At 42.7% G+C, this 26,569-nt stretch overlaps 1 protein-coding gene across 1 annotated transcript in view; it reads left to right on the top strand.

Annotated features, from left to right (window-relative positions):
- Positions 1-506: 506 nt before the first annotated feature.
- Positions 507-26,569, top strand: part of LOC118096324 (gamma-aminobutyric acid receptor subunit pi-like) — a 31,714-nt gene continuing 5,651 nt past the window's right edge. The window contains exons 1-6 of the mRNA XM_035137989.3: positions 507-591; positions 3,430-3,533; positions 8,802-8,869; positions 9,616-9,833; positions 11,663-11,745; positions 24,074-24,211. Of these exons, the coding sequence (XP_034993880.1) occupies positions 536-591; positions 3,430-3,533; positions 8,802-8,869; positions 9,616-9,833; positions 11,663-11,745; positions 24,074-24,211 (667 nt within the window). The 5' untranslated portion in view covers positions 507-535. The remainder of the gene's footprint in view (positions 592-3,429; positions 3,534-8,801; positions 8,870-9,615; positions 9,834-11,662; positions 11,746-24,073; positions 24,212-26,569) is intronic.

Raw genomic sequence — 26,569 nt, 5'->3', positions numbered from 1 at the left:
GATTGTGCTGGATCCGGCCCCTGGGCCTTAGTTTGCCTACCCATGGGTTAGACAAAACAGCAGCCATTCTTCCTACTCACTACTATTGGCGGGGAGGGGGAGAGAGGGGGGGGAAACTGACTCCAGTAGAAACCTTTTTTCAAGCCTAATTGCAGTGAGGGGAGAGAGCAAGGAGGGAATAATGCATTTCAGGTGGGGAGGGCCACATATGGCCCACATGCCAGCTGTTTCCCACTCCTGCTTTAAAGTTCAACTTAAATAAAAGGGAATTGCTTCCTTTAGGACCAAAGTGTAAAACACAAACCTGCAAAATTGGATTAAGCTAATCCCCTCTGAACTCTGTCAGGATTAAGTAGTGTTACTACCGGTATCTGCAATTTCCCCAATGATCCTTTTTTTAAATTTTAAGTCACCCTTGGTAACCTCATGTAACCCTGTTAAGACTCTCTGTGTTCTTCACAGTGCTCTGCGAGTAAGGCTTTTGCTTCATTTGCTTTTAGGAAAGAATAAGATATATTTTTTGGAGCCAGCTCCAATGATGTACACCTCGAGCTGGGGTTTCAAAGCCCTTTCCCTAATGATATTATGCAGGTAAGAGATGGCGTTTGTTGCGTTCTTCCTCTGTGCATGCAGAATCATTTGGGGTGGGAGCAAAAGGTTATTGGGCCATTTCAAGACAATGAAACTTTGGAGGTGGTGAGCTTGCAAGGGGCTGCCTATCTCTACAGCTTCTTTGATCAGGCCTGCACCCTCAGATTCTCTTGGTCCTCCTTTGACCCCCATCACCCACCTGCCCCTCCCATCAAGATGCTCATTTTCACCCACTACAGGCAGATGCGGAGGATGGGAAGCAGAGGAAGAGAAGTCGTGTCAGGATCCTCCCTTGGGGCTTTCCAAGAGAGAGGGGGGGGTTCTTCCCCAGGTTTCCACCTTGCATCTCTATTATTCACTAGTAGAATAGGGAGGGAAAGGTGGTCAGGAAATCCCATTATTTTCACTAGTCAAACTAATAAGCGATTCCCTCTTTTGCATAGCTGATGTCTCCATTAACAGAGGGACAGTGGTTTTCATGTCTACCCATCATGGGCTGTGGCAATGCCAGCTATTACTCATGCTGGATATGTTGTAAGTACCAGTTGCTAGGGAGGGACTACGGAGAAAGCTGTTAATTGTCACGTCCCGCTTGTGGGATTCCCATAGACATCTGATTGGCCACTGTGGGAAACAGACTAGATGAAGCTTTGGTCTGGTTCAGTGGGGCTCTTATTATGCCCAGTAGTGTTTGGTGGAGCAACAAAGGTGGCGTTGCATTGCATACCTGGTTTCTGTATGGCTAGCATCACTGCTGCTGTCATGGACTGGTTGGACGCAGAGAAGTAGTGGGGAGAACCAGCTGGGGAACCCCCCGGGGGGGGGAGGCTCAGAGCCCAGGGTGTGGTGGTGGGACAACGATGAGTGGTCAGAGGGAGGAGACTGAGAAGAGGTGTCAGAAGCTGAAGCTGAAGAAGTAACAGGGCTTAGTGAGCTGGGAGGCTGGAGAGGAGGGAGGCAGAGATGAGTTAGGCTGGTGAAGAGTCACAGGTGTCTCCTCTTCCTGCTGCGACAAGCTGCCCTCCCCCCATCTCCAGAAGATGGCTGAAATGGGCAGAGCAGTGGCAGGCTTCATGCAGGCACAGTCTCTGATTGCTTGGGGAAAGCCCCGAAGAGAAGAGGATATAGATGGCTGTGGGGAGATGGGGGACTTTCAGTCTTGGCAACGGATCCATACTGGTTGCCTTTGTTATCATTCTGCTCCTGTCCTTTATAACTAAACTCTACACATCTAATGTTAATGATAGCTGAAGTAAAAAAGAAAAAAGAACAGGAAATCTGCAATGTGCACCTTTGCTTGAATATACTATGCTAGTCGCTATAGAAACATGGAAAGTAAAGTGGTTCCTGCCTAAAGAATTTTACTAACTAATTTGGAAACAATCAAATCTGTTCAGCCATGCATTCCATGGTGCACACGTTAAGTTTCTTTGCGAGTGAATGAAATGGTTTCAGAGCAGGATTGTGTTTCAAAGCAGCTGTCTGCTTTCATAAACTATGCAGGATTTTTTATCACATTTGAATTTTTATCCTCAGATACCTGTCAACAATAATTGCATCTGATTTGTATGTTGTGATAGGGAACATCATCCCTGCACAGGCAACTGTGGGGGCGGGTTTTTCAGGGGGCCCACTCAATAGACAGACCAGCAGATCAAGTGGATTATGGGATTAAGATTCATATTATTTGTGCACCAGGTTGCAAAGGTGATATCTTTACTGCATGAGAACCAATTGGATTCGCTGGCCTGCCTAAGTTCAGTGCAAAGAGGACACAGAGGTATATTTGCACTTCCTGTATCATAATTTGCACCATAGATTTATATATATATGTGATCATCATCAGTACACATACAGGTTCACATGCATATGGGCTATTCCCCCAAATATACACATGGATACTATGTCATTGAAATAAACAGCAGGGCTCTTAAAGAACTTTTGGATATCATTTGCTTTAATTAACTATAGTCAGAACAAACCACAGATATCTGGGTTTGAACATAATATAGATCCTGGTTTGCAGGTAGAATCTTTCATTCTCTTCCTATTATACAGTAAGGCAGGGTTTCCCAAACTTGGGTCTGCCATCATCCCTAGCTAGCAGGATCAGTGGTCAGGGATGGTGGGAATTGTAGTCCAAAACCAGCTGGAGACCCAAGTTTGGGAAACTCTGAACTAAGGGAGTGTATGAGGCCTAGTTTTGCCACAACTCATACCTGATCACTATACAGTAGTAACTTGTCTGTACCAGGACAAAATTCATTGTTGTTCTGGAAATGGAAACTGTAGACCAGCCTTCCTCAGCTTTGTGGTCTCCTGACATTTTGGCATATAACTCTCTAATCATTGCTGGCCATTGACCATGCTGGCTGGGCCCAAGGGGAACTGTGGAGCAAAACATCTGGAGGACACCAGGTTGGGGTGCAGAGAACAGCTGTGGCATGCAAAAATATTTTATGATGTATTTTATCCCTTGGGGAAATTTGACTAAGCAGATTTCATGGTATATAAAAATAAACTTCATTTTATCAGATGGAGAAAAGCCTACCTACTATTATATATTGTGAGCGAAATGGTAAGCAAACACTGAACACTTTAGAAATTCATTCAGCTATCAGGGCAGTTGTACCAAATTTGGGCAAGATATAAAACCGGCAGATTCTGCTCCTTGAGGGATTAAAGCTTTATCAAGTCTGGCATTTTGGGAAATGATCTTGCTACATGTAGACATTTTGAGATGGAAAAGCAACACAACTTCTATGTTAGAAATCTGGCACAGCATTTTGTCTGCGACAATAGCCCGAGAATAAAGTCATTGTTCTTTTTCCTGGTTAGATTAACACAAGTTTCTCTGGCTGAAGAAAAGGGTGAAATTCTTCCTCCAACCATACAGAAAATAATGAAAGGATATAACAAGTATCTGCGACCATTTTTTGACAGTAAGTAGAAAAAAAGAGTTTTTGACGGGAATAGGCTCTTCTAAGAAGTAGACAGCAACTGAAAAATGAGAAATCAAACCACAATTAAAGCCTTTTCAGTCCTGTATCTTTGGCAGCATCGTGTCATTTTAAAAGGATGTTCTATCTCCCGAGCTGCAGGGTTTAGAAGGAACCTGAAAGGTTAGCTCTTTCCCTATGATACCGAACTAGGATCTGCCATATCTAACAGAAGTCACAGACTGGCCTGTATAGTCAAGATTCTTATTTATAGTGGCCCAAAAGCAAAGTGCAGAAGGAATTGAGGAGCCTGTGGTGCAAAGAACACATCCACTAACTAAGATGATCCAGATATCAGAAGGAATCCAGTCATGTGCTAGAAGGGAAATGTGTTGTCTGCTATCGTCCATACGAGACTGTTTTGGTGTTAACTTATGACCTCTACAGCCCTGTCATAACAGTGACATGTTTCATAATTTAGATCAGTGGCCTTATACTTTTTCATCTCTAGGGAACACCACTGGCTCCTTGTGCACTTTGAAGTGGCACCAGAGTGCCTAGTAAAAATAATAGTTGGAAATGCTGAAGAACCAGAGGTTGTTTTTTTTCTGTTTGCTGAAAAAGAACCCACTTTTCTATGTGTATTTTCTTTAGCTGTGCAGCAGCAGCTCCAAACAACAACAAAATCCTTGCTATATGCTCCAAATTATGCATTATGCATAATTATAAATAATGATCAAATTTCATATAGGTATTAGATGCTGGTGGAATACAGTTTTATACCATCTACCCAGTTAATAATTTAGAATGGTATGTTTACTTTAAAGTGGGTTGCTGAACATCATTTACAACTACTGCAGTTCTGAGGGATGCTGTGGGCTCCACATTAAACCCCTCCTTTTAAATAATTGTGAAATGAGTTAGACTAAAGTAGAGACAGATGTTTTAGTGCTGATTTTCCTCCCTCCTGTTCTGGGAGACAGATGCTTTGAACACAGAGAATGAAATATGGAACAAAATGCACCACAGGCTGAACAGGTTGCATCTCAGGGTATAATGAATTTCAAGATTTGGCTGGCTTTGCTGCCAAAGCAGAATCTACAGCAGAATCCCTGGTTTCGTGGAAACTTTGGATGGGAAACTGTTGGCTCTTCACCTTCAGTTTTTAAAACAAGAAGTTAAAAGTGTGGGTTGCAGAAGCAGATGGCTACATTAGAATACTCAGTTCTAAACATCTTATCACCATTGCCTAATATTTTATTGAGCTGTTTGAAGAAGTTGGTGATGTGTAATGGCATAAAACAGAATTCTTTGCATCGGAGGTAACCTTAGTATGGTTACTTCTGGCTCTTGCTGAGTAAAATATGTTAAATTTCTAGTTGAGCTTTACTGCATTCAATGCATCCTTGTTTCTCATCAAATGATATTTCATTGCAAAACTCTGTTGCTCTGCTTACAGTCATTATATTGAATAAAAGTAATTATTTCCAGTTTATATATATATATTAATCCAGTATTTATTACAAAATAAAGCATTCATATATTGTAAGATATTTAACCTTTATTGGTTTAACCCTCTGGCCTTCCAAAGATGGAAAAAGGGAATAGTTTTCTATTGCCATCTACTGGAGAGAGGCAAGAATAATTTCAAAAACTTCCCTTAACGATGCTGTAGGTAAGATCAAGGATACTGGGATCAATCTTTTTTACAATTTGGTCAAATTTTACCAGTTTGCCATTAGAGGAATAAATCATGCATATGTTATCTGGTTATTTCATTACAAAAATTAAATCATTTTATCAATCAGAAACAACAAAGAGTATTGAAGACTTGCAACAGTTATTATGCATTTAAGGTGTTATAAAACAGGCATAGTGGACCTCTTCAACAATAGCTTGCTTTTATTTTCAGAAGTGTAACCAATTTATACCAGCTGCTATTCAAATTTTTCAAGCTAAAGTGTCATCCCAGATACTTTTTGGGATCCCAATATGGATACAAGCATATAATAGTGATTTAGATAAGATGCAGTCAAGTTTCTTGAGAGGTGTCCTGGGGCTCCCAAGTTCAATAAAGTAAGGGGCAACACATGATGGAATATTGGGTGTAGGCTAGCATTATAAAATACTGTGGTTGCGTTGCCATTTCCTTTGCCAACCTTTGAGTCTACTCTCTGACTTACTTAAGGACTCTTATAAATTCAGATGGTTCCAGCTCTTAAATGGCAAAATCAGATCTATCGGTATTGACTTGGAACTCTTGTATAATTCAAGTGAGCAATATATTTATCACAAATAAATATTCAAATCAGATTAAGGTAAGGGACACTGAAAAACAAAACATCAAGCCAGCTGTAAATAAAATTTGCTCCCCCAAGTTCTATGGTTTAAATACACCAGACAACAGGGTCACTTATACAGTGGTGCCTCGACTTACGAATTTAATCCGTCCCGAAAATTTGTAAGTCGAAAGCGCCATTGGAAATATGATTTCCCATAGGAATGCATTAGAAACGGAAAAATTTGAAGCAACCCCATCTAAAAATTCGTAAGTCGAAAAAACCGTATCAAAAACTGCTGCGGTTTCCGTTCGGATGTCGAGAAATTCGTAAGTGTGCAGCCATTTGCCCCATTTGTAAGTCGAAAAATTCGGTTGTTGAGTCATTCGTAAGTCGAGGTACCACTGTATTTCAAAATTAATAATTCCAGGTATACTTTACTTTCAAATAGCAGCCCTCTCAACCCTATTTTCCTCTGCTCTCTCTTCCAAACATCCAACTGTGAGCTGGTGTGCTCAAACAGCTAAGCACCCCAATATTCAGACATCACTTGGACATGATTCTGTGGCCTACAGTTACGTAGGACAGGCATAGGCAAACTCGGCTCCCATGATCCCTAGCTAACAGGACCAGTGGTCAGGGAAGATGGGAATTGTAGTCCAAAACATCTGTAGGGCCAAAATTTGGGGATGCCTGGTTTAAATACACCAGATAATAGGGTCACTTATATTTCAAAATTAATTAATTCCAGTCCAACGCAGGGCCTTTACGTTAGCCCAACTGAACATTTCCCCCTCAGCTTCTGTCAAGGGCAGATATTGAAACATCCCCAGAAAAAATAGACATTGCGGATGTTCTTTGAATGTGCCAGACACAGTAGAACATATTCTTTTCTACTGTCTATTGTACAACCAGGTACGCAAATGCAAGCTATCCCCTTTTTCGGTAGTCTAACATCACGGCACAATGAAAATATCAGATTCTATCTGTCTGACATTAACCCAGAAGTAACTGCGATAGAGGACGAGATAGTTGGACAGTGTTCTCAAAGCTACAAACATGAGTCTGACCAAACTGCGGGAGGCAGTGGAAGACAGGAGTGCCTGGCGTGCTATGGTCCATGGGGTCACGAAGAGTCGGACACGACTAAATGACTAAACAAACAACAACAACAACAACAACAAGGGTGGCTGAGTTTTTATCAACAGTATCTCTTAAGAGTGGTGAATGGCACTATTTAGCAGGAAGACATTCCAATGAAAATCCTCGTTATTACATATTTTTACATGGCTGTTTATTTGTATATATTTTAAAATTTTATATATGGATGTTTTATGATAGCCCATATTTGTAATGCCTAATAAAGGTTTGGTGAAGATGATTATGTATTTAAAGTGGTTACGACTAGACATAATGCTAAATGTGGTTTATTGTCATGGGAATGAGCCCAGGTAAGTCTCTGGCATGCATGCCTCCCCCTTCCTTCTCTCCAGGAAAGAGATTGGAACATTTCACCCTAAAATGTGGTTGATTTTAGCCAGTGGTGTGAGATCAATGCACTAGTGGGACTAGGCTAGTCCCCTAAATGTTCTCCTGGTGCTTTCTTTCCAAAGCCCAGGAAGCTTTTGCGCAACTTAGAGAAGGAGGTGCAATGTTCACACACCCTTGCAAGCTGGTGCCTCTGGCCCTAACTGTTCCCCTACTAAAAAATTCACCACATGCCACTGATCTTAGCTATGGTTTACTGGAATAAACCAGCTCCATAAACCAAGGTTTGAAGTTGGATTGTTTCATTAAAACAACTTAAATCTAACCAGAGTTTGCCCAGATCTGGACAAAAGGGGAAATTGTGATTTGTAAAAAAATGAGGAAGCTTTCAGTGTCCTCCTAGTGGCCATGCTGAAGGAAGAAGGAAGGGGAACCCAAAGTTTGCCTGAGCTCATTCCTATAGTGAAAAGCTGTAGTTTCAAATGAGGCCTGTCTTGTTTTTGCTGCAACTGACTTGAATGACTACTTACCTGGAAATCTTATCTATCGAGATGCAAAGTCAATTTAGCTTCACTAAGTGCGGAAACTGTTTTCTTTTCCTTTAAATATTGGAAATTTTCAAACAGTATCCACTCCTCCCACCTTAAGGTGAATTGCTGGGACTTAATTTGAAAAGACCTCTTCTGTAATAAGACTAAACTCTGAAGACTAACTCTTCGGTCACATTTGCAAGTTGTTCACATGCCAAACCCAGAAGCAATTGTACCATCAATGGACATCTGGACGAAGCAGAAGGATGCAAGTCACCGAGGGAAGGGAACCCTCGCTGCAGCTTCGCTTCGTCAATTTTGTATCATTTCCAAAACTCCAGAAAAGTGGGCAGCATTTCTTTGAACTACTTAAATAACAGCAGGGTTGCTGAAGATTTCACAAACATGGAAAGCTGCATATACCGAATGTTTTACACAGAGTAGACCCACACTGAAACTAATGAACAGGACTAAATTAATTATTGCTGGATTGAATCAAATAGACCCCCGCCCCCCAAGTCATTATATGATTTTAATATTAAACATTTTTGCTAAATTAACATCAGTATTATTTTTAAAAAATACATTTGTCCTTAATGTCCAATCTTTGATGTGCATTCTTGTTTCCAAATGGATACATTGCACTTTATTTCTGTGATATAGGGATTTATGCACTGTTTCTTATCCAGGAAGCCCTACCCAGTGAAACTGCTAAAGCTGGCTGAACAACTCCAAAATGTGCTCAATTGTCTTCACATGTTTGCTCCGAGACCACCTCTGGTCTGCAGAAACTCCTGTGAGACTAATCTTTCTCCCTCAGGAAAACTGACATTGGAAACCTGCTTTTAGCTCCAGTCTCATGTAATCTGCCACAGCATAGGGATGAACTCTCAGTACCAAAACAAAGACCACAACCACTTACTATAGACTGAATATTAATTTTATTGTGTGCTATGTTTGTGCATCTATTTCAGATGGCCCTGTCTCCATAGGAATGAGTATGGATATAGCAAGCATTGACACAATATCGGAAATAAACATGGTATAGTAGTATTTTTTTCTTTTCTTACTGCATAGTGTATTAAGTATAACTGGAAACTCTTTCATTCTCCTTTTGCTTCCAGCATCTTTGCTTGACTTTCAGAATAAGGAACCAATATCATCATTAAAAAAACCAAAGCACCTTACCAAAACACTTTGGGGCAACATGGCCATTTTAATTCATACAGCTAAGCCTGTAGGGACCCAGGTGGCGCTGTGGGTTAAACCACAGAGTCTAGGGCTTGCTGATCAGAAGGTCGGCGGTTCGAATCCCTGCAACGGGGTAAGCTCCTGTTGCTCGGTCCCAGCTCCTGCCCACCTAGCAGTTCGAAAGCACATCAAAAGTGCAAGTAGATAAATAGGGACCGCTCCGGCGGGAAGGTAAACGGCGTTTCCGTGCGCTGCTCTGGTTCGCCAGAAGCAGCCTTGTCATGCTGGCCACATGACCCGGAAGCTGTCTGAAGACAAACACCGGCTCCCTCGGCCTATAGAGCGAGATGAGCACCGCAACCCCAGAGTCGGACACAACTGGACCTAATGGTCAGGGGCCCTTTACCTTTAAGCTTGTATCCAGTGCTGTGTGAGAGCATGTAGGGGGGTTCCTTTGAGAACCTATCCCTTTTGAAACTGCTATGAGTTAACGGTAATAATAGTTGTTTCCATACATTTAGCAGATCAAACAAAAGGGGTATGTGTGTTACAATATATTTAGTTAGCCGTCTATTTCAAGCTGCACTCTCTTCCTAGGATTACACAGCTACTATATTCCTAAGACAACGATGGACTGATGAACGCCTTTGTTTTGAGGGTAACAAGAGCTTAAGCTTAGATGGCCGCCTTGTGGAGATGCTTTGGGTACCAGACACCTTTATAGTGGACTCAAAAAAGTCTTTTCTTCATGATATCACAGTTGAAAACCGTCTAATAAGAATATATCCTAATGGAACAGTCCTTTATGCCATAAGGTATGTTCATTGCCAAAAGAATGCTTTTTCAAAGAGCCCTTCTGAGATCGATTAGAATGATTTGTGACCGTTTTAAGTGGATCCTCTTTCACCAGCTATGTTGTCGATAATCATTATACGATACTAGACCAGACAGATTCCTGATCCAGCTGTTTGTTTTATACTTTCACAGCTGCTCTCCCCTCCATCACAATTAACGAAATACTTGTTGGGAGAGCTTTATACATATCACAGCTGTGTCAAATGTTCACCTAGAGCAGGCATAGACAAACTCGGCCCTCCAAATGTTTTGGTACTGCAACTCCCACCATCCCTAGCTAATAGGACCAGTGGTCAGGGATGATGGGAATTGTAGTCCCAAACATCTGGAGGGCTGGAGTTTGCCTATGCCTGGCTTACACCATCCCTTGCTCACCTCTTTTCAAGTTCAGATGTTCACTGCCTCATCAGTAAATCCTCTGGCACCATCTTTTTAAAAGGAAGAAAACAGGGACTGCTTCATGTTGCATATGCGAAGCCAACAATATGCGATTACATAGCTAGTGTGATGATAATTGACAATGTCACATGGCCAGTAAGATCTGACTAGCTGATAATGTCAGGAAGGCAGTTCATAGTGAGGACTATGTTGCCTTGCCCTCCTTCTCACTTTGATGGCCAGAGCAGATGAATTGAAATATTATGAACTATTTTCAAAATTTGTTTCTGTACAATTGGGGTACCCCTTTTCAGGATCTAAAAAGGGAAGAGTGGCAATTCCAACTGAAGTGCTTAATCTATAGCTATCCAGTAAGTCCCAATTCAACTAATTTAAAAATACATTTACTATAGACAAAAAGCAAAGCAACATAGAAAGGGAAATGAAGCCAGGGATAAACAGGAAAATATGCTGTTGTTTCAATTGCACACGCAAGCAGTCACAGTATATCAGCTTTTCCCAACCCTCCTGATGTTTTAGATTACAGTTCTCATCATTCCTGGGCATTCTCCACACTTACAGTCTCCTGAGGTTGTAATCCAAAACTTTTGGTGAGCACCAAATTGGGAGAAGCTGCAGTAGGGTGCCGAGGCAAAGGGAGATGGTGGTGACTGTACTGTAATTTTGCATGGCTTCTATTTTATTTATTCCATTTATATACCACCTTTTACTTCCAATGAGCTCAAGGTGGTGAGCATGGTTTGCCCTCCCCCCATTCCATCCCCACAACCACCCTGTGGGGCAGGTTAGACTGACAGGGAGTGACTGGCCCAAGGTCACCCAATGATTTGAACCCTGGTCTCCCAGCACTCAGACCATTGTGAGGTGGGCCCAAGAGACAGGGTCTTCAGCAGTAGTGCCAACATTATTAAATGCTCTCCCAGTGAAGATCTATCAGGCTTCCTCCAGATGCGAGTTGAATACATTTTTTTTCTGGGTGAAGCCTCCCAGAGTCCCTGGGGCAGCATGCATTTGTTGTTGTTGTTGTTGACCCTTGATGTTAAATAATTCTTCCATTTTTTTTGGCTGCCGATTACTCCTTTTAACTTACAATTGTACTGCTGTTTTCTTACCTTCACGCACTGCACTTGTTTTTAACCATTTTTGTTTTCCACTGTCTCATTTTTGCTAAGATTCAGAATGAAGTGGGGTGTAAAGGAGTTAATAATTTCACATCTTTATTCCCTAGCTGTCTCTTGACAAAAAACATCAGCCGATCTTTCCCCCCTAGCCATATGTTTTGCCTTTTTTTTTTAAAAAAAAGAAGCTCAAATAAGTAGGATAATTTGTTTCTATTTTCAGTGCTCAGTATGATGCATGGACGGTAACCATCTGTACTTTGCTTTTAAAGGATAACTACAACTGTTGCCTGTAGTATGGATTTGACTAAATACCCTATGGACAAACAGACGTGCACCTTGCAACTGGAAAGCTGTAAGTGATTTTATTACCTTTAACAAAGAGAGGGGAAGGGGGTGGGGAAGGGGGCCCATTTGCAGGGACACTGGAGAGAGGGTGCTACAGAGGAAGCTCCCAGGTAGTGCTAGGCTGCAATCCTAAGCCCACTTACCCGAGAGAAATCACCATTGGATTCTATAGGTGTCGTGGGCTGGCCGGATGCAGAGGGGTGGTGGAAAGCAGCAGATGGGGAACCCCTAGGGCAGGCATCCCCAAACTGCGGCCCTCCAGATGTTTTGGCCTACAACTCCCATGATCCCTAGCTAACAGGACCAGTGGTCAGGGAAGATGGGAATTGTAGTCCAAAACATCTGGAGGGCCGAAGTTTGGGGGTGCCTGCCCTAGGGGAAGATGTCTCAGAGCCAGGGGATTAGTGGTGGAATGACACTGAGGGGTCAGAGGGAGAAGAGGGAGCAGACCAGGAGGAAAAGGTGTCCGAAGCTGAAGAGGCAACAGGGTTTAGTGGGGCAGAGTGGTTTAAAATCAGAAGCCGAAGTGGAGGCTAGAGAGGAGTGGGGGCAAGCTGCTGAAGAAGCTAAGGAGTTCCCCTGTTCCTGCTGTGACCAGCTCCCCTTCTCCCTGTCAGGAGGCATCCTACTCACAAGTAGAACCTTGGCACAGACACACACCCGACTGGTATGTTCCCTCCCTCCTGGGCGATTGTTCGGGAGCTTCTTAAGCATTCTCCAGCCCGAACATCACAGTGACTGATGCCAGAAGACATCAGCACATTTCACGGATCCGCAGACGTTGCGCAGTTGCGTAACAGAACTCAGTAGCACAGCACCTTGGCCAATCTACTTTATTTACATATAAACACATGGAGCACTGCAACGTGGCTCCCTCTCTCTCTAGTATCAGACAGCAAAGAGAATGAACAAAGAACAACAGTTCCACTTCAGGAACACAGTAAGACAAACACCCTGTCTACGTCACACCCCATTCCGGTGGAATGAAAACACATACAGTCATATGACAGACAACAAACCTATGACTGCACACGGGGAATGAATCTCCAACACTCCCCTGGTCTCCAAGGACAGGGAGAGGATTGAAGAGGGCAGAAGACAAGACGAAGAAGCCTCAGGTGGATGGGGGAGGAGTCTTGGAGAGTGGTGGGAAGGTGGGACGTTCAGTCCTCAGAACTGCCTTATTGGAACAAGATCTACAGGGAAGAGTTGCTGCGATCACTAGGCCTGCAGATTTTGGGTTTCTTTGGGTTAACTTTGCTGGGTGTTTTATTGCTGACCTGCCCATCAACAGCAGGATTTCAGCCTGCTCTAGAATAATCAGTTGAGGCAGGATTTAGAAGTTAGTGATATAGTTGCTGCTAAAAAAAACCTCTGCAGCCGAGGCTCAGCATTCAAAAATACGCCTCTGAGTACCAGTTGCCGAAGAGAAACAGTGGGAGAGAACTACTCTGCTCAGGCCCTGCTGGTGGGCTTTCATTGGCCAACGTGAGAGCAGAATGCTGGACTAGACTGGCCTTTGGGTCTGCTCTAGCAGGGCTCTTCTCTTCTTAACGAGTAGCAGCCATGCAGGCCCCCCGTCCCCTGAAATATTTCCATGTCAGTGCAAAGCCTCCACAGGAGCAGATGTGGAAAGTATCCAGTGAGATCTAAGCAACCAGCATGATGGCCTCTAGCATACAGAAGTACAGTGGTACCTCGGTTTATGAACACAATTGGTTCCGGAAGTCTGTTCGTAAACTGAAGCGTTCATAAACTGAAGCAAAATTTCCCACTGAAAGTAATGGAAAGTGGATTAATCTGTTCCAGACGGTCCACGGAGTACTTAACACGGAGTACTTAAACTGAAGCGTTCATAAACTGAAGCGAACTTTCCCACTGAAAGTAATGGAAAGTGAATTAATCCGTTCCAGATGGGTCTGCAGCGTTCGTAAACCAAAAATTCGTAAACCGAGGTGTTCATAAACCGAGGTTCCACTGTACTTCAGCTGGACCTCTGACCACACAGAAGAGGTTGCTCAGCGGCACAGTAATAAAACATGCACTGGGCCTGAGAATCTGTGCAGATATAGAGAATGTACTTGTTTCGTTCCCATTGCTGGGTGCCTTGATAATTCCGCACATTTCAAATGAAATGAAAACTACTGTACCTCACTAATACTAATGTTTTCTGGTTTTTAACCCATGTAGGTTCACATGAGGCCGAGATAGGGTTGGCTAGACCCATCAATATCTGGCCCATACCAGTTTTGCATGGGGACAATACTAACTATAATGTACTGGTGCATGCTGATCAAAATTTAATATGGCACCCGCTTTTCTGATGCTGCCATCCTGCAGCCAAAACAAGCCAGAGTTTGGCTTCTTGTGACTTCTGAACCCGGGCTCATGCTTTTGTTTCCTTCCCCCTCAAAAAACAAACAGCGAGGTAAGGATAAAGGTATTAGCTACCGCTTGTGGTTTGTGTGAAGCGAAGCAAACCACGAGCTCAGGTTTGGAGCACATGACAAGCCAGACCCTGGCTTGCTTTGTCTGCAGCAACATCCGGGAGCTTTGGAGCAGTATGCAGAAGCACACTGCTCATTCACCTTAAACATGAGTTTGTTACAAACTAGGGTTTCGTATGGCATGCAAGCAAAGCCACTGAAGTGCTCTTCAGCCCTCCTGCTCTGTCATCTGGCCAGCTTGAGAAGAGGCTTCCTGGTTTGTTTGATCAGTTTTATATGATACCCAAACAGGGGCACTATGGTTTAAGCACTACCTACAGTCCTGGTTTCCAAACTACATTCAAACCATAGTTTGGCCTCTAGGCACACTTAAATCACAAGTTTCTGGTTTAGATTCTATGGGAAACATTAAGTCATTGCATAAGAGAGGAGGAAGGAGTGTTTGAGCTCATTGCTTGCTCTTGTTCTAACAAAGCACAGACAGTTGGGAGCCATGGTATGATGTTTCAACCAGGCCTTAGAATGTCTCAAGGAATGTTGTGGACAAATAAGACTGAATAAATACAGTATCTAAATCAGAAGAGCAATTCCTTGCTCGCTTTCATACAGAATTATTTGGTATATTTTGCATACACATAAGGTAGATTTGTGTATTTGACTGCATACCCTCCAACATTTCTCCTACTCCATAACAACAAACAAGCAAGCAAGAAACAAACAACATTTATACCCCACCCATCCGACTGGGTTGCCCCCAGCCACTCGGGTGGTTCAGGGAGGTCGGATAACTCTATATCCTCCAACATTTCTTCATTGAAAATAGGGATGTTCTAAAGAAAAGCAGCACATCCTTGAATGAAATCAGAAACTGGGCCAGCTTCTGGAAATCTAGGACTGTCCCTGGAAAACAGACGCTTGGAGGGTCTGTGATTGGCAAGGCCAGGGCTCACATTTCAGCCTTTGTTGTTGTTGAGTCGTTTAGTTGTGTCCGACTCTTCGTGACCCCATGGACCAGAGCATGCCAGGCACTCCTGTCTTCCACTGCCTCACGCAGTTTGGTCAGACTCATGTTGGTAGCTTCGAGAACACTGTCCAACCATCTCGTCCTCTGTCGTCCCCTTCTCCTTGTGCCCTCCATCTTTCCCAACATCAGCCTTTACAGTCAGGCAAAGTTATTACAAGTGCAGTTCTTGACTGCCACTCTCTGCACAGCCAGGCTGCCTAATTCCCATTAATAAATCTGTGCAGGGTTATAGCCACAAAGGCAACTTCTCTCCACCTCCCCAAATAGTCTCAGTTCAAGACTTCTGACCATTCAAGCCACATTTCTCTTCTTCTATAAAGCTGTGCCCTAGTCTTGTACAGCAGTCTATGTTTTCCAGAGTATGTATTGGAAACTCTTCTGTCTGAAAGCATCTGAATGGGCCGGCTCAGTCTTAACTTCTGACACCATTCATGCAAGCAAAACTCAATTGCACAATTATTCACAAAGTGGGCCACACATTCATTTTCTAAAACCGAGCAAATATTTGTTGACTTTATTCTAACAGAATTGGCCCTGTTATAGCTGTTAGAACCTCCAAACCAACATTAGATGCCTCCAGGGAACTTGAAATTTGTTGGGGAAATAAAATGATCCTGATGTTCCCCCTTAAAATAAAAAGCTGTGGCATTGCCTAGTTTGATAAACATAGCCTAGTGGGTGATAAAATAAATGACCAGAATAAAAAAATGTTTCCAATGTTAGAGAGGTGGATAAAATACAGTTTCTATGGTGTAGGTTACATGCTCAGTTATGACTAGACCACATCATCGTAAGCTACTTCTCAAAGATGACCCAGGCCAAATATTCACTCTGAATCAGGATCCTATATATTCTAAATTTCTCTAATGTATTTCATGATGAATTGGAATCTTTAGTCACAATATTGAAAGAGGAAAAGTTTTTTAAATGAGTTTTTATTCTTTTTAAATTGTATGTATAACTTCTGTTTATACTAGATTAGCTGTATTGCAAGCCACTTTGTGAAGACTTTTTGCCTGGATAAGTGGAGCATAAATAACTGAAACGAACACTTACAGCTACCCTATTATTTACTTACCGTACTTTTCTGTGTATAAGACACCTCCTATTTTTGGGAACTCAAATTTAAGAAAATGGGGGAGATGGCACAGAGTTGTTGAGCTTTTGGGGGCAGGATTACCCAGGGTTGCTGAGCATTTTTTAGGGGGATTGCCAAAAATTGCTCACCTGCACGTCTCAAAATCCGCCAACAGAAGCTGCCAATCACACAACCAACTGCCGCAGCGTCACCAATCAACACCACCCATTGACACAGCAACCAATAACATGCACAATAGCCACTAACAGCCACAGCAGCAACCAATCAAATGTCCACCCTATGCACTACCCATGTATAAGACAACCCCCACTTTTTAGCATGATTTTTAAAGAGAAAAACATGTCTTATACACAGAAAAGTACGGTATATTTCTTGCTTGATTATTGTTCAACACTATACAGTCCTACTTTTGGTTGAAATCTCACACCATTAGTTGCTCAGATTAAGTGTGGGATTCTTTTTATTGGTGATTTCCAACCCAATTTAATAATATATCACCAAACACAGAAATATACTTTTTCATTACAGGAATTTCCAGAGGGATGGTTGCATTACTCTATTGCAGCAAAAAAAGAAAAAAAAGGGGGGGGGTGGAAGGGAAAAGTCTTGTTGCACTTTAAAGAAGAGTTCATTTATTTTGCCATAAACTCCGGTCCACAAAAGCAGGTCCCACAATAAATGTGTTAATCTTTCTGATGCCACAAGATTATTTATTGTTTATACCTCCCATGTACTTATTTTAAACATGCTCTGATGCATTCAAAGCTCATTCCTGCTGTCTGGGACTTTTCTATTAATTAAAATGCTGAAACAGATCTCTCTGTGTGTTAGGGGTGGGTGGGGATTCAGTTTGCATTTGAAGGCAAATCTATCAAATTCACGCTTTCTGAAACATGAGAACGGAAACAGCCATCCTCACACGAACTTTGCAATGCAGTGGTCCAACCAATTAGTGTTTTTTTAAAAAAAAAAAATAATGTATATATTAGGGGAAAGTGTACATAAAAGTGAACACACTTGTGGAAATGAAATGCATTATGTTAGGATATTAGCCGATTATGTTAGGTGCTTACAAAAATGTGTGCTTTAGTCAAAAAATACATTTAGTAGGAGAAATTTGCACCAAAATTTTCCATGGGGTTTATTTTTTATTGCAAATTGCTAAAGAAATTTGGAAAACTGAATTTAAGATGGGAAAATAAGAAACAGAACTGAAATGGACAGATCCATCTCTAGTATATGTATTATTTTGAAGCAGGAGATGGTTTAAATTTTTAATTTGACATACAGGTTAATCTGTTCTACCTTGCATGCAATAATGGTCTTCAGTTATGTGAGTACAAGAAGATGATAATAAATAATAATAATAATATTTATACCCCACCCATCTGGCTGGATTTCCCCAGCAACTCTGGGAGGCTTCCAACAAAAGATTAAACATTAATTAAAACACCAGTCATTAAAAACTTCCCTAATCAAGGCTGCCTTCAGATGTCTTCTAAACGTCAGATAGTTGTTTATTTCTTTGACATCTGATGGGAGGGCATTCCACAGGGCGGGCGCCACCACCGAGAAGGCCGTAATACCATAATGTGGATGGGTATGGGGCTGCAGAGGGCATATGAGGTTTGTAATTTATCACACGTTAAAGATTAACAGTGCAATCTTAACTATGTCTACTCAGAAGCAACCCCCAATGAGTTCAGTGGGACTAACCCTCAAGGAAGTCGAGGTAGGATTGGAGCCTTAGGGAGCAATCCAAATCCAACTTCTACCAGGATGGGTGGAATTTGGAATGGGCAGACCTTTGGTTGAGCTGGTGCTGTATCACCTGAAGCACTTCATCCTAGCTCTGCAGGAGATACACCTGCATATGTTCTCCACCCTGGGGCAGCCAGGGCTCTTCTAAAGCTAGTTGAGCCAAGGCAGGAGCAAGTCTCAAAAGAAAGAAAGAAAGAAAGAAAAGTGTGTGCCAGGGGAGTTGCAAGGGCATTGCAGGGGTGGGTCAGAGGGAAACTTATTCCAAACTTTGTTTAGCTCGGTCATGTGAACCTAGTAACTCAGCTGAAGTTATAATAGCCAAAAGAGTGCTGCAAGCCAAACACTATTTGCTGCCCTTCATCCTAAGGTCCCAGGGAGGGTTACAGCATTAAAACACAGTATTAAAAACAAGCCAAAACAAATGTTTTGTTCCTTCCCTCCCCCCACTCAGGCTGGCTCAGCCAACATTAACCCTGCTCCTGAGCGGAGTTTGGAACAGGGGTAAATTACACCAGCATAATTTATCCCAATGTAAATTATGCTGGCTTTGTAAAATTTGGATTGGTTTTGTTATTCAGTGAGGCTTGCATAGAAACAGTGTTTGATGGATTGCACCATATTGAATCTGCAATGTTTGCTATCGTCTTTTTTTTACTATTAAGTGATGTACAATGTATTTACATCCACTATTTCCTCCACACAATTTAAAAAGTATTTTTATACAGCTTTACGAGGCGAAACGACAACCCCTCTCAAGGTGGTTTACAGAAAGGAGGTGGAGAACTCCATAAAAGAATTTGAAATATAGAGAACAATAAACTAAAATTAGTAGCATAAATAAAAATCCCCCTCCAGGTGAGAACTGTAGTAACAAACAGTAAAAATAAGAAATTGTGGAAACAGTTACAATTATGACTTTCAAGAGATACAAATCAACAAAGCCCTGTATTTATGCATTTCCCCCAGGAAGCAAAATAGATAAATAAATCCTTATGCACCTGAAAACAAAGGGTTTCTGAATGATACCATCTGCCATTCAACAAGCACACAAGTGTCTCTGGAATTAATGAAAGAAAAACATAGCCATGCAGTAAAAACGGATCACATGACATTTGTTGCTCACTTTCTAGGGTAGGAGTATCAAGGTCAGAAATGACTTAGCAATCTATAATGACCCAGTCCATATCTGTGTGGCACTTCCATCCTCTCCAGTTCAGTTTTAACAGTTGTTGGATAAATAGTGCTGTCTTCTCAAAATAAGCTGCAAATATCAGTGTGCCCTTGTCAAAACAGTCAATATGAATACGCAAAGTTTCTAGCACCGAAAAAGCAAACAAACCCTTGTTAACTGGAAATATTGTGTACATCTGGAGGAAAACAAATAACATCGCCAAAGGGCTCTCAATTAGAAGCGGATTATAACAGGCTTTTGGAAAAGACTAAAGGCAACATTTGTAGCCGCTGAGTGCAGGATTTAGCAAGCAGCCTCAGGATTGCAGACTTGATTGCAGTAATGGCCATTATGACAGCCAATTTCTAGAATGGCAGCAATAAACTAGAATAACCTGTACAGAAATTTCACACAATTTCATATTGCCTTAATATGTGCATAAGGACTGAACCAAGCTGAAAGGAACAGTTGCATGAGCTGTTTGGGAAGGATCCAGTGCACCCTCTTAATTCTTCCCTTGCCATGTTAATCGCACCTGCATTGCAGATGTAACCTTCTCTTCCTTCCTTCCAAGATCTAAGCTATAGACAATTACTGAGGCATCCTCGGGGGCAATGTTTTTAAAAATATGCACATTTATACTACCAATAACTATAACACTCTTGATTACAAGATCTGTTGCAGGTGCAACAGATTTGTAACAAATACAAATTATAATTATCCTTGCAAAAGCCTCAATAGTATATCATTCATCTTCTTTAGATACTAGCCGTAATCATTGCAATCAGTGTCCAGATGGCATCATTCTCTCTCCATACCCTTCACACTGGATTTGTAGAGACACAGAGTTCTCTTTCTTCCTTTATCAGCAGGTAAGGCAGTGGTGATAGAACAGAACATGGAAAGGAAAGCTACCAGTGTGTGTGTGTGTGCATAAATAAATTACACACTTGACAGTGTGGCCACTCAAACAGGTGCAGAAAAATATTCTTATGCCCCTTTTCATTTCTAAATATTTAGTTAACCTGAGGCAGGCTTTTAATGTATAATAATAAGGTGGGTCTGAAATTCCACCAGTGTGAAGAGAAAGAAACTAGGAAGCCCTCCTGAACCCCTGGGCCTACCTGGCCGCAAGTCAGTATGTCCAGTTCGAAGTCCAAAGCCCGGGGGTCAACCATACAAGCAAAGCCCAAAGCCTGCAATCCAAAGGCCAGGAAATGCAGTCCAGGGTCAATCCAAGTAGGGAAGCCTGAAGTCCTCCACTCAGGAGACTGTCCAAATTCAAAGCACAGTCCTGCAGAGGCCCAGGAACATCCAGGCCAAAGTCCATCAACAAAGGCGGACGCAGCACCTCAGCTCTGCTTCCTTTTCATACTGTGCAGGCTGATTGCAGCACCTGGGCTTGATGAGGCAGGTGACCCTCACCTGCTCAGAGTCTGCTCCAGCTGAGTAATCACACCCCTCCTCCCAGAGCCAATGAGCCCCACCTGGCCAACTAGGGAGCTGGGCTGTGGGCCCTTGCCTGCCTCAGCCTCCTAGAGCACCACTCCTGCTGTTCACTATGCCTCAGAGACCACCATGTTCATGGGGACAGGGGGCCCTCTGGCTCTGAGGATGGGTCCTGCCACTCTGGTTACTGTTTACTGTCCTGCATCCCCTCACCATCTGTCACCCAGCTTGCCCTGGTGTGTCCTAGTCCTGGCTATCCCCCCTTGCCAGGATCCTCTTCCTCCTCACCGTCATCCTGCCAGTTCATGACCTTCTAGGCCATAGACATTAAAAAGCAGGAGGTTCCCATGCAGGCACAACCTTAGCTGGAAGGAAAGCTTCTGACACCAATGATCTGAACTGGGTTTATGGCACAGAATGTGCATGGACATGCCGGCTTCTCGGAGATCAGAGTTGCCAGAATATCTTCAGTGTAGCTTCTGTGAAGGACAAGGACACTTGGTTTAGCAGGGATTAACAGGTGGAAAGGACGGAAGTAACCGGAGGACAGACCAACATGGTAGAGGTTCAGCAACGTCTACACTGGCTTGGTCATGTCCACAGAATGGAAGATGGCAGGATCCCCATCAAGGATGTGCTCTACAGGGAGCTGGCTTCAAGCACCAGGCCTGTTGGCAGATCAACTCTGGATTACAAAGATGTCTGCAAACATGACATGAAGGTTGGCAACATCAACCCCACCGTGTGGAAATCCCTGGCAGATGAGTGCAGTTCCTGGAGACAGTCAGGTCATGCATCCATAGCAGTGACCAGAGGAGGAATGACCACTGGGAGGAGTGCAGAGAGGAGTGGTGCATCTGCAGCAGGACAACCAGATGCCTTCATCTGCCCTGGCTGTAACGAAACATGTCTCTCCTGTATTGGTCTCTGCAGCCCCAGCAGGTGCTGTAACCTTCTAACAGTTTGACTTCACTGACAAAGGCACACTCCTCCATTGTCTCCTGACACAACAACAATCCTTGGGGCAAGAGATGATGGCGATGATTTCCCCACCTTTCACCCTAAGGTCTGTGGGTGGGATACAACAATTAAAACAGAACCTTCTATGGCACAGGGAACAGGCAGAGATGTGGGAAGCTGAAAGAAGGGGTTATATGAATATAAAAATATTTTAGAGGTTTGTCTGGCCAGATAGCCACTTAAATTCTGGAAACTTTGTGAAGGAATGGAATGCTATTCCTAAGTCTGTTCTAATAACTCATTTGTTTATTTAAAATGGGCAGAGGAAATAGGATAATGAGGCAAGGAGGAGATATTGAGAGAGGGAGCCATGGAGCACAGGCTTAATTTGGAGCGCAGGGTCATCAGTAAGCTAATGGCACACAGCTCTAGCTCTCCATTCCATTGGAATCAGGGGAGGCTGTGGAGGTGTTGGAGTCTGGCAGCAGTGATTGACTGGATGGGGTGAATATACCAAGGCTGAACCCTGAGAAGATGGGAGTGCCAGGGGCGGGAAAATGAGGTTTGGCGATCCTGTGTACTGATTTGCACTAACTAGCCAATTCTTTGGATTCTAGTAGCCTGACACCTGTCTTCTGCCTTTTCCAAGGAGAGTTCTGAAAAGAAGGAACTTCACATTGCCTGTGCGCCTAAAACCACCTTTGCAGCCACAAAGGGAATTAATAAAATTACAAATCAGTTTTTGTTTTCGCAGCAGAATATCCTGTAAATCCCCTCTTTATTCCGCTTGCCTTTGCTCTTTAGAATGCAGAGGGGGCTTACTGAAGCCAAATGGATGAGTAGCACTCTCTTTAGTCTTCCAGGGCTTCAGAGAAATTCTTTGCTCTCCTTTGGCTATTTGCACAGTTGGGCGGGCGGGCGGGCGGGGGGGGGGCTGAAACTGAAACATTTTATAATCTGTTTAATGTGACACTTCAAGCTGTTTCGCGCATCAGCGTAAATGTCATTGTGCTGCAGACCTCAGTATACATCGCAGGACACCAAGGAACAGTATTGATATTCATGTTCATAATTAACATTTGCTGCAGCAACTGTTTGTATATTCACTGCGGCGAAATGTGTGAAGACTGGGCAGTATTCTCATAGGCCAATATAACAATATGACCTCCTTTGCAGTTGCCCAAATGGATAGCTTTCAGTGGGAAGTATTTCACTGTGAGGTTTACAGGATCAACTCTCACATCACAATGGGGGAAGAAATTCAGTTTAGTTCACATTTACAGGTGAACTTACATGAGTCACACTTTCTGAAACAATACAAAACTGAAACAGAGCCACCCTTTGAAAGTTGCACTTCTCCAATTTTTGCAATGCAGTTCTCAAGCCAAGTAATGTGTTCAAATAAACATATACCAGGGTAAGGTGTGCATATAAATGCATGTATTAGTGAAAATAACAAAGAAAACCTCATTCTATTGGGGGGGGAACGCTTTGCAAAAATGTGTATATGAGGAATTTGCACTAAAATGCTGATGAATTTTCATCAGGATATATGTTTGTTTTTCTAAAAAGCTGTACTCTCATGTGAAAATATGGAGAACCAAACTTAAGATTGGGAAAATGAGAAACTAAGAGGAACCAAAATGGACATATTTGCCCAGCCCTACTCTCATAATAACATAGTGTTTGCATTGCCAGCACAGGATCCTACCTTTCTTCACTTCACAAAGTTACTAGCAGAGCAATCCTATATTCAGGTTTTGACAGAAGTCATGATTTGCCCCCAGAACTCAAGACATGCCTCCAGCATAAAACATACACTGATAACACAAGCAGAACACTCCCCCCTGTGTAGGTGTTTTGTTGGTGAAGAGATGCAAGCATTCTGGCTTATTCACATGGGAGGGGGATTTTGAGATCTACCCCCCTTTTTTTTACCATGCAGAGTGCCAGCCTGTATGATTTTACACATATTAAAAATGAGTGTAAACCGACCTCTGGATCTGTACATTTTAAGTTTAGTCATATTATTTATAAGTGAATGTTGCATTCATACGCGAATTTAGACAGGTAGCCACACAAGCTCTTTCAGATGATCTTTAAATGAAATATCTCCATTTAAGGTGAGGGATGGGGACTTTAAGCTGTGAAGGTGAATTTTGGATTTAAAAATGGAAACAATCTGTTGTGCAGCTGTGTGAAGCATGGAATATTTAGAGGCTGAGGTCTATTTCTTGATTTTTGTTTTCCTGTTGTGTATTTTCTAGGCATTTACTAAAATCCTAAAGTCCAGGATTCTCTGGGAAACCAGTAAATGAAGTGAAATTAACAGAAGCTTTGCCAGAACATAGAAGACATATACTATATATGGAAACAAACACATTTTCTATATTTAGTAAAATTCCTCTCTTCTTCTCTTCCCAGGGGGTTATAACATAAATGATGTCACGTTTTACTGGACGAGGGGAAATGATTCCGTTAAAGGCTTAGAAACCCTTCGATTGGCGCAGTACACAGTAGAAGACCACTACACCTCTAGTTCTGAAGCTGTCTATGAAACAGGTAGGTAACTCTTCAAGAGTTCATTTACAGTCAAAATCCTACTTACTTCCTGACCTTTCTGTTTTTCCAGTTCACTTCAATAAAGCTAGCTGGGAATGGTCTGAAGGCAGATGATGATGCTGTCTTTCTTTCTCATATTCTATACCAGGGGTGGCCAACTTCCAAGAGATTGCGATCTACTTTCAGAATTAAAATCTGGCAGTGATCTACCCCTGTTTTTTTAGGGTTCAGCTCAAAGTTCTTCAGGTTTTTGGGGGAGGAGGAAAGACAGGTTTTGGGGTTTTAAGGTGCAGGCTTCTTTGGGGAGAGGGGAGTGCTGTTTTTTGGGGGGAGGAAGGCAAGGGAAGTTGAGGTTAACTCACTCACAAAAACACCACTATGGATGAAATGAGCCACACAGAGGGAGCTCCATATTCCCTTCCTGAGTTCAAACAATGGAGGGCGGGACAAGGGGGCAGGGCAGGAGTCAGATTTACTGACGTAGAGGAAAGGGAGCCAGAGATCAGCCACGATCTACCAAAACATCATGGGGATCTACCAGTAGATCACGATTGACCTGTTGAACATCCTTGTTCTATACCTTAAAAAAAAAGAACACAGAATGGCCAACAGCATATAAAACACAGCAATTAAAAGATGTCACAGCATTCAAACAGAATAAAAAGATAATAGTGAAATACATGAAATAGTGAGATGCTGCTGCTGAATAGTGAGATGCTGCTGCTAAGTTTGGATCTGGCCAGTGTCTGGATGGCAGACTGCATGGGAATATCTTTCATATGCCACCTTGAGTTTATTAAATAAATTTAGGGTGATGATGGTGATGATGATGAATTTTAAAAACTTGGCTGTGCTGCTGGACCTTGACTGCTTGACTAAAAACCTTTATTGTATACCAAGTCATCTGAATCCTATGCATGCCCACTCAGATGTCCTGCTGAGTTCAAGGGGGCTTACTCCCAAGTAAATGTATACAGGATTACAGTCTCTGTTAGCAGTATATTATTATGGTTAGGAGAACATCTGCACATAACTTTCAAGCTAAGACGAATACCCCCCCCAAAAAAACCCCTCAAATCTATTAGAACAACCAGTAAAACTAAATGAAATAAAGTAAGCATATTAAACAATAGAAGCTCGACTAAATAAATATGTCTTTAAAGCTCATTTAAAAGCTGAAATTGATAGGATTTGGCAGGCCGCTGATTCTATCCTTTGGGGGCCGCCACCAGGTGCGTAGGAAGATAGGGGCGGTGGGGTGGGGCACCCCTGGCAGCATGACCCCAAGGGCGCCATTGCGGCTCCCCGCCCTGCCCCTAAAACGCACGCCCCACCCCTGTGTTTGCCACGCCACGCCCCCAAATCGTGCACCCCGCCCCAGCGCACCAGCGTGCCGCACCCCCAGAACGCACGCCATGTCCCTGGGGGCAGTGCACCTGCTCTCCGCCCCCAGTGGTGGAGCATGAAGCTCTGCCTCTGGCCACCACCAAGAATGTTCTCCCTGCAGGGGCCACTACGCTGTTAGATGATGGAACCATTAATAGGTTCTCTGAGCTGCATCTTCTGCAAATCCTGGTTCTCACAGTTGAAGGCTGCCAGTCCCCCCCCCCCCCCCGGGTTGCATGCCTCAGTGTGATAAGAACAGTCCGATGCACTGAATTATTATTATTCTTTTCCTTCTGGATGCTGCACACATTTGCTCTTCCACGGAAGATAGAGCTTCTTTTACATACCACCTCAGCTATTACATATGTGATTCACAACTCAATAATATGCTTTTGCATTATGCCATTTTTATTTTATACTCTGGTTTCTGCTCAGATCGTATAAATCTTTTGCCTTCCACTAAAGATGACTCGAAGTCCTAACTCACATTAAAACAGCAAATGCCTATAAATAGGTATAAAAATACAGATCTCCACTAGCTGACTTCATGTTCAGACAGTATCTTGCTTCTTACATAAGTGGCATCTGTTTGCTTTCCTCGCTGCTTCCGCTACAGGCTAGCCATCGTGCTCAAAGAAGGCTAATGATTCCATATTGCTGCTCTGCCCAGAGAGAAAGCAGAACCTGTTCACTCATCACAAAATAAAATACATGTTCACTTCTGAATGTTTCAGGGAGAGAATATGTAAACAACACAAAGAAAAGCAAAGTGCAGGCCATTGTTCTCATTTATATAGGATTATATTTTCTAACAATAAACGAAGTATAGCCAGGATTTTTTAAAAAAATATAAGGATGTGCTAATAATTACAATTCATGTCATTATTTCCTTTGGTGGCTTGATTAATTTCCATGGCTTTTTTCAGCCATTTTCTTCACTGTGTGCCTGATTGGAGTGGGGGAGAGAGAGGG

Source organism: Zootoca vivipara, chromosome 5 (genome assembly GCF_965207765.1).
Source record: "Zootoca vivipara chromosome 5, rZooViv2.hap1.1, whole genome shotgun sequence".
In the NCBI taxonomy this organism is placed as follows: Eukaryota; Metazoa; Chordata; class Lepidosauria; order Squamata; family Lacertidae; genus Zootoca; species Zootoca vivipara.
Note: the sequence above shows the minus strand (reverse complement) of the source record. Positions and strands in the feature narration are given on the sequence as shown.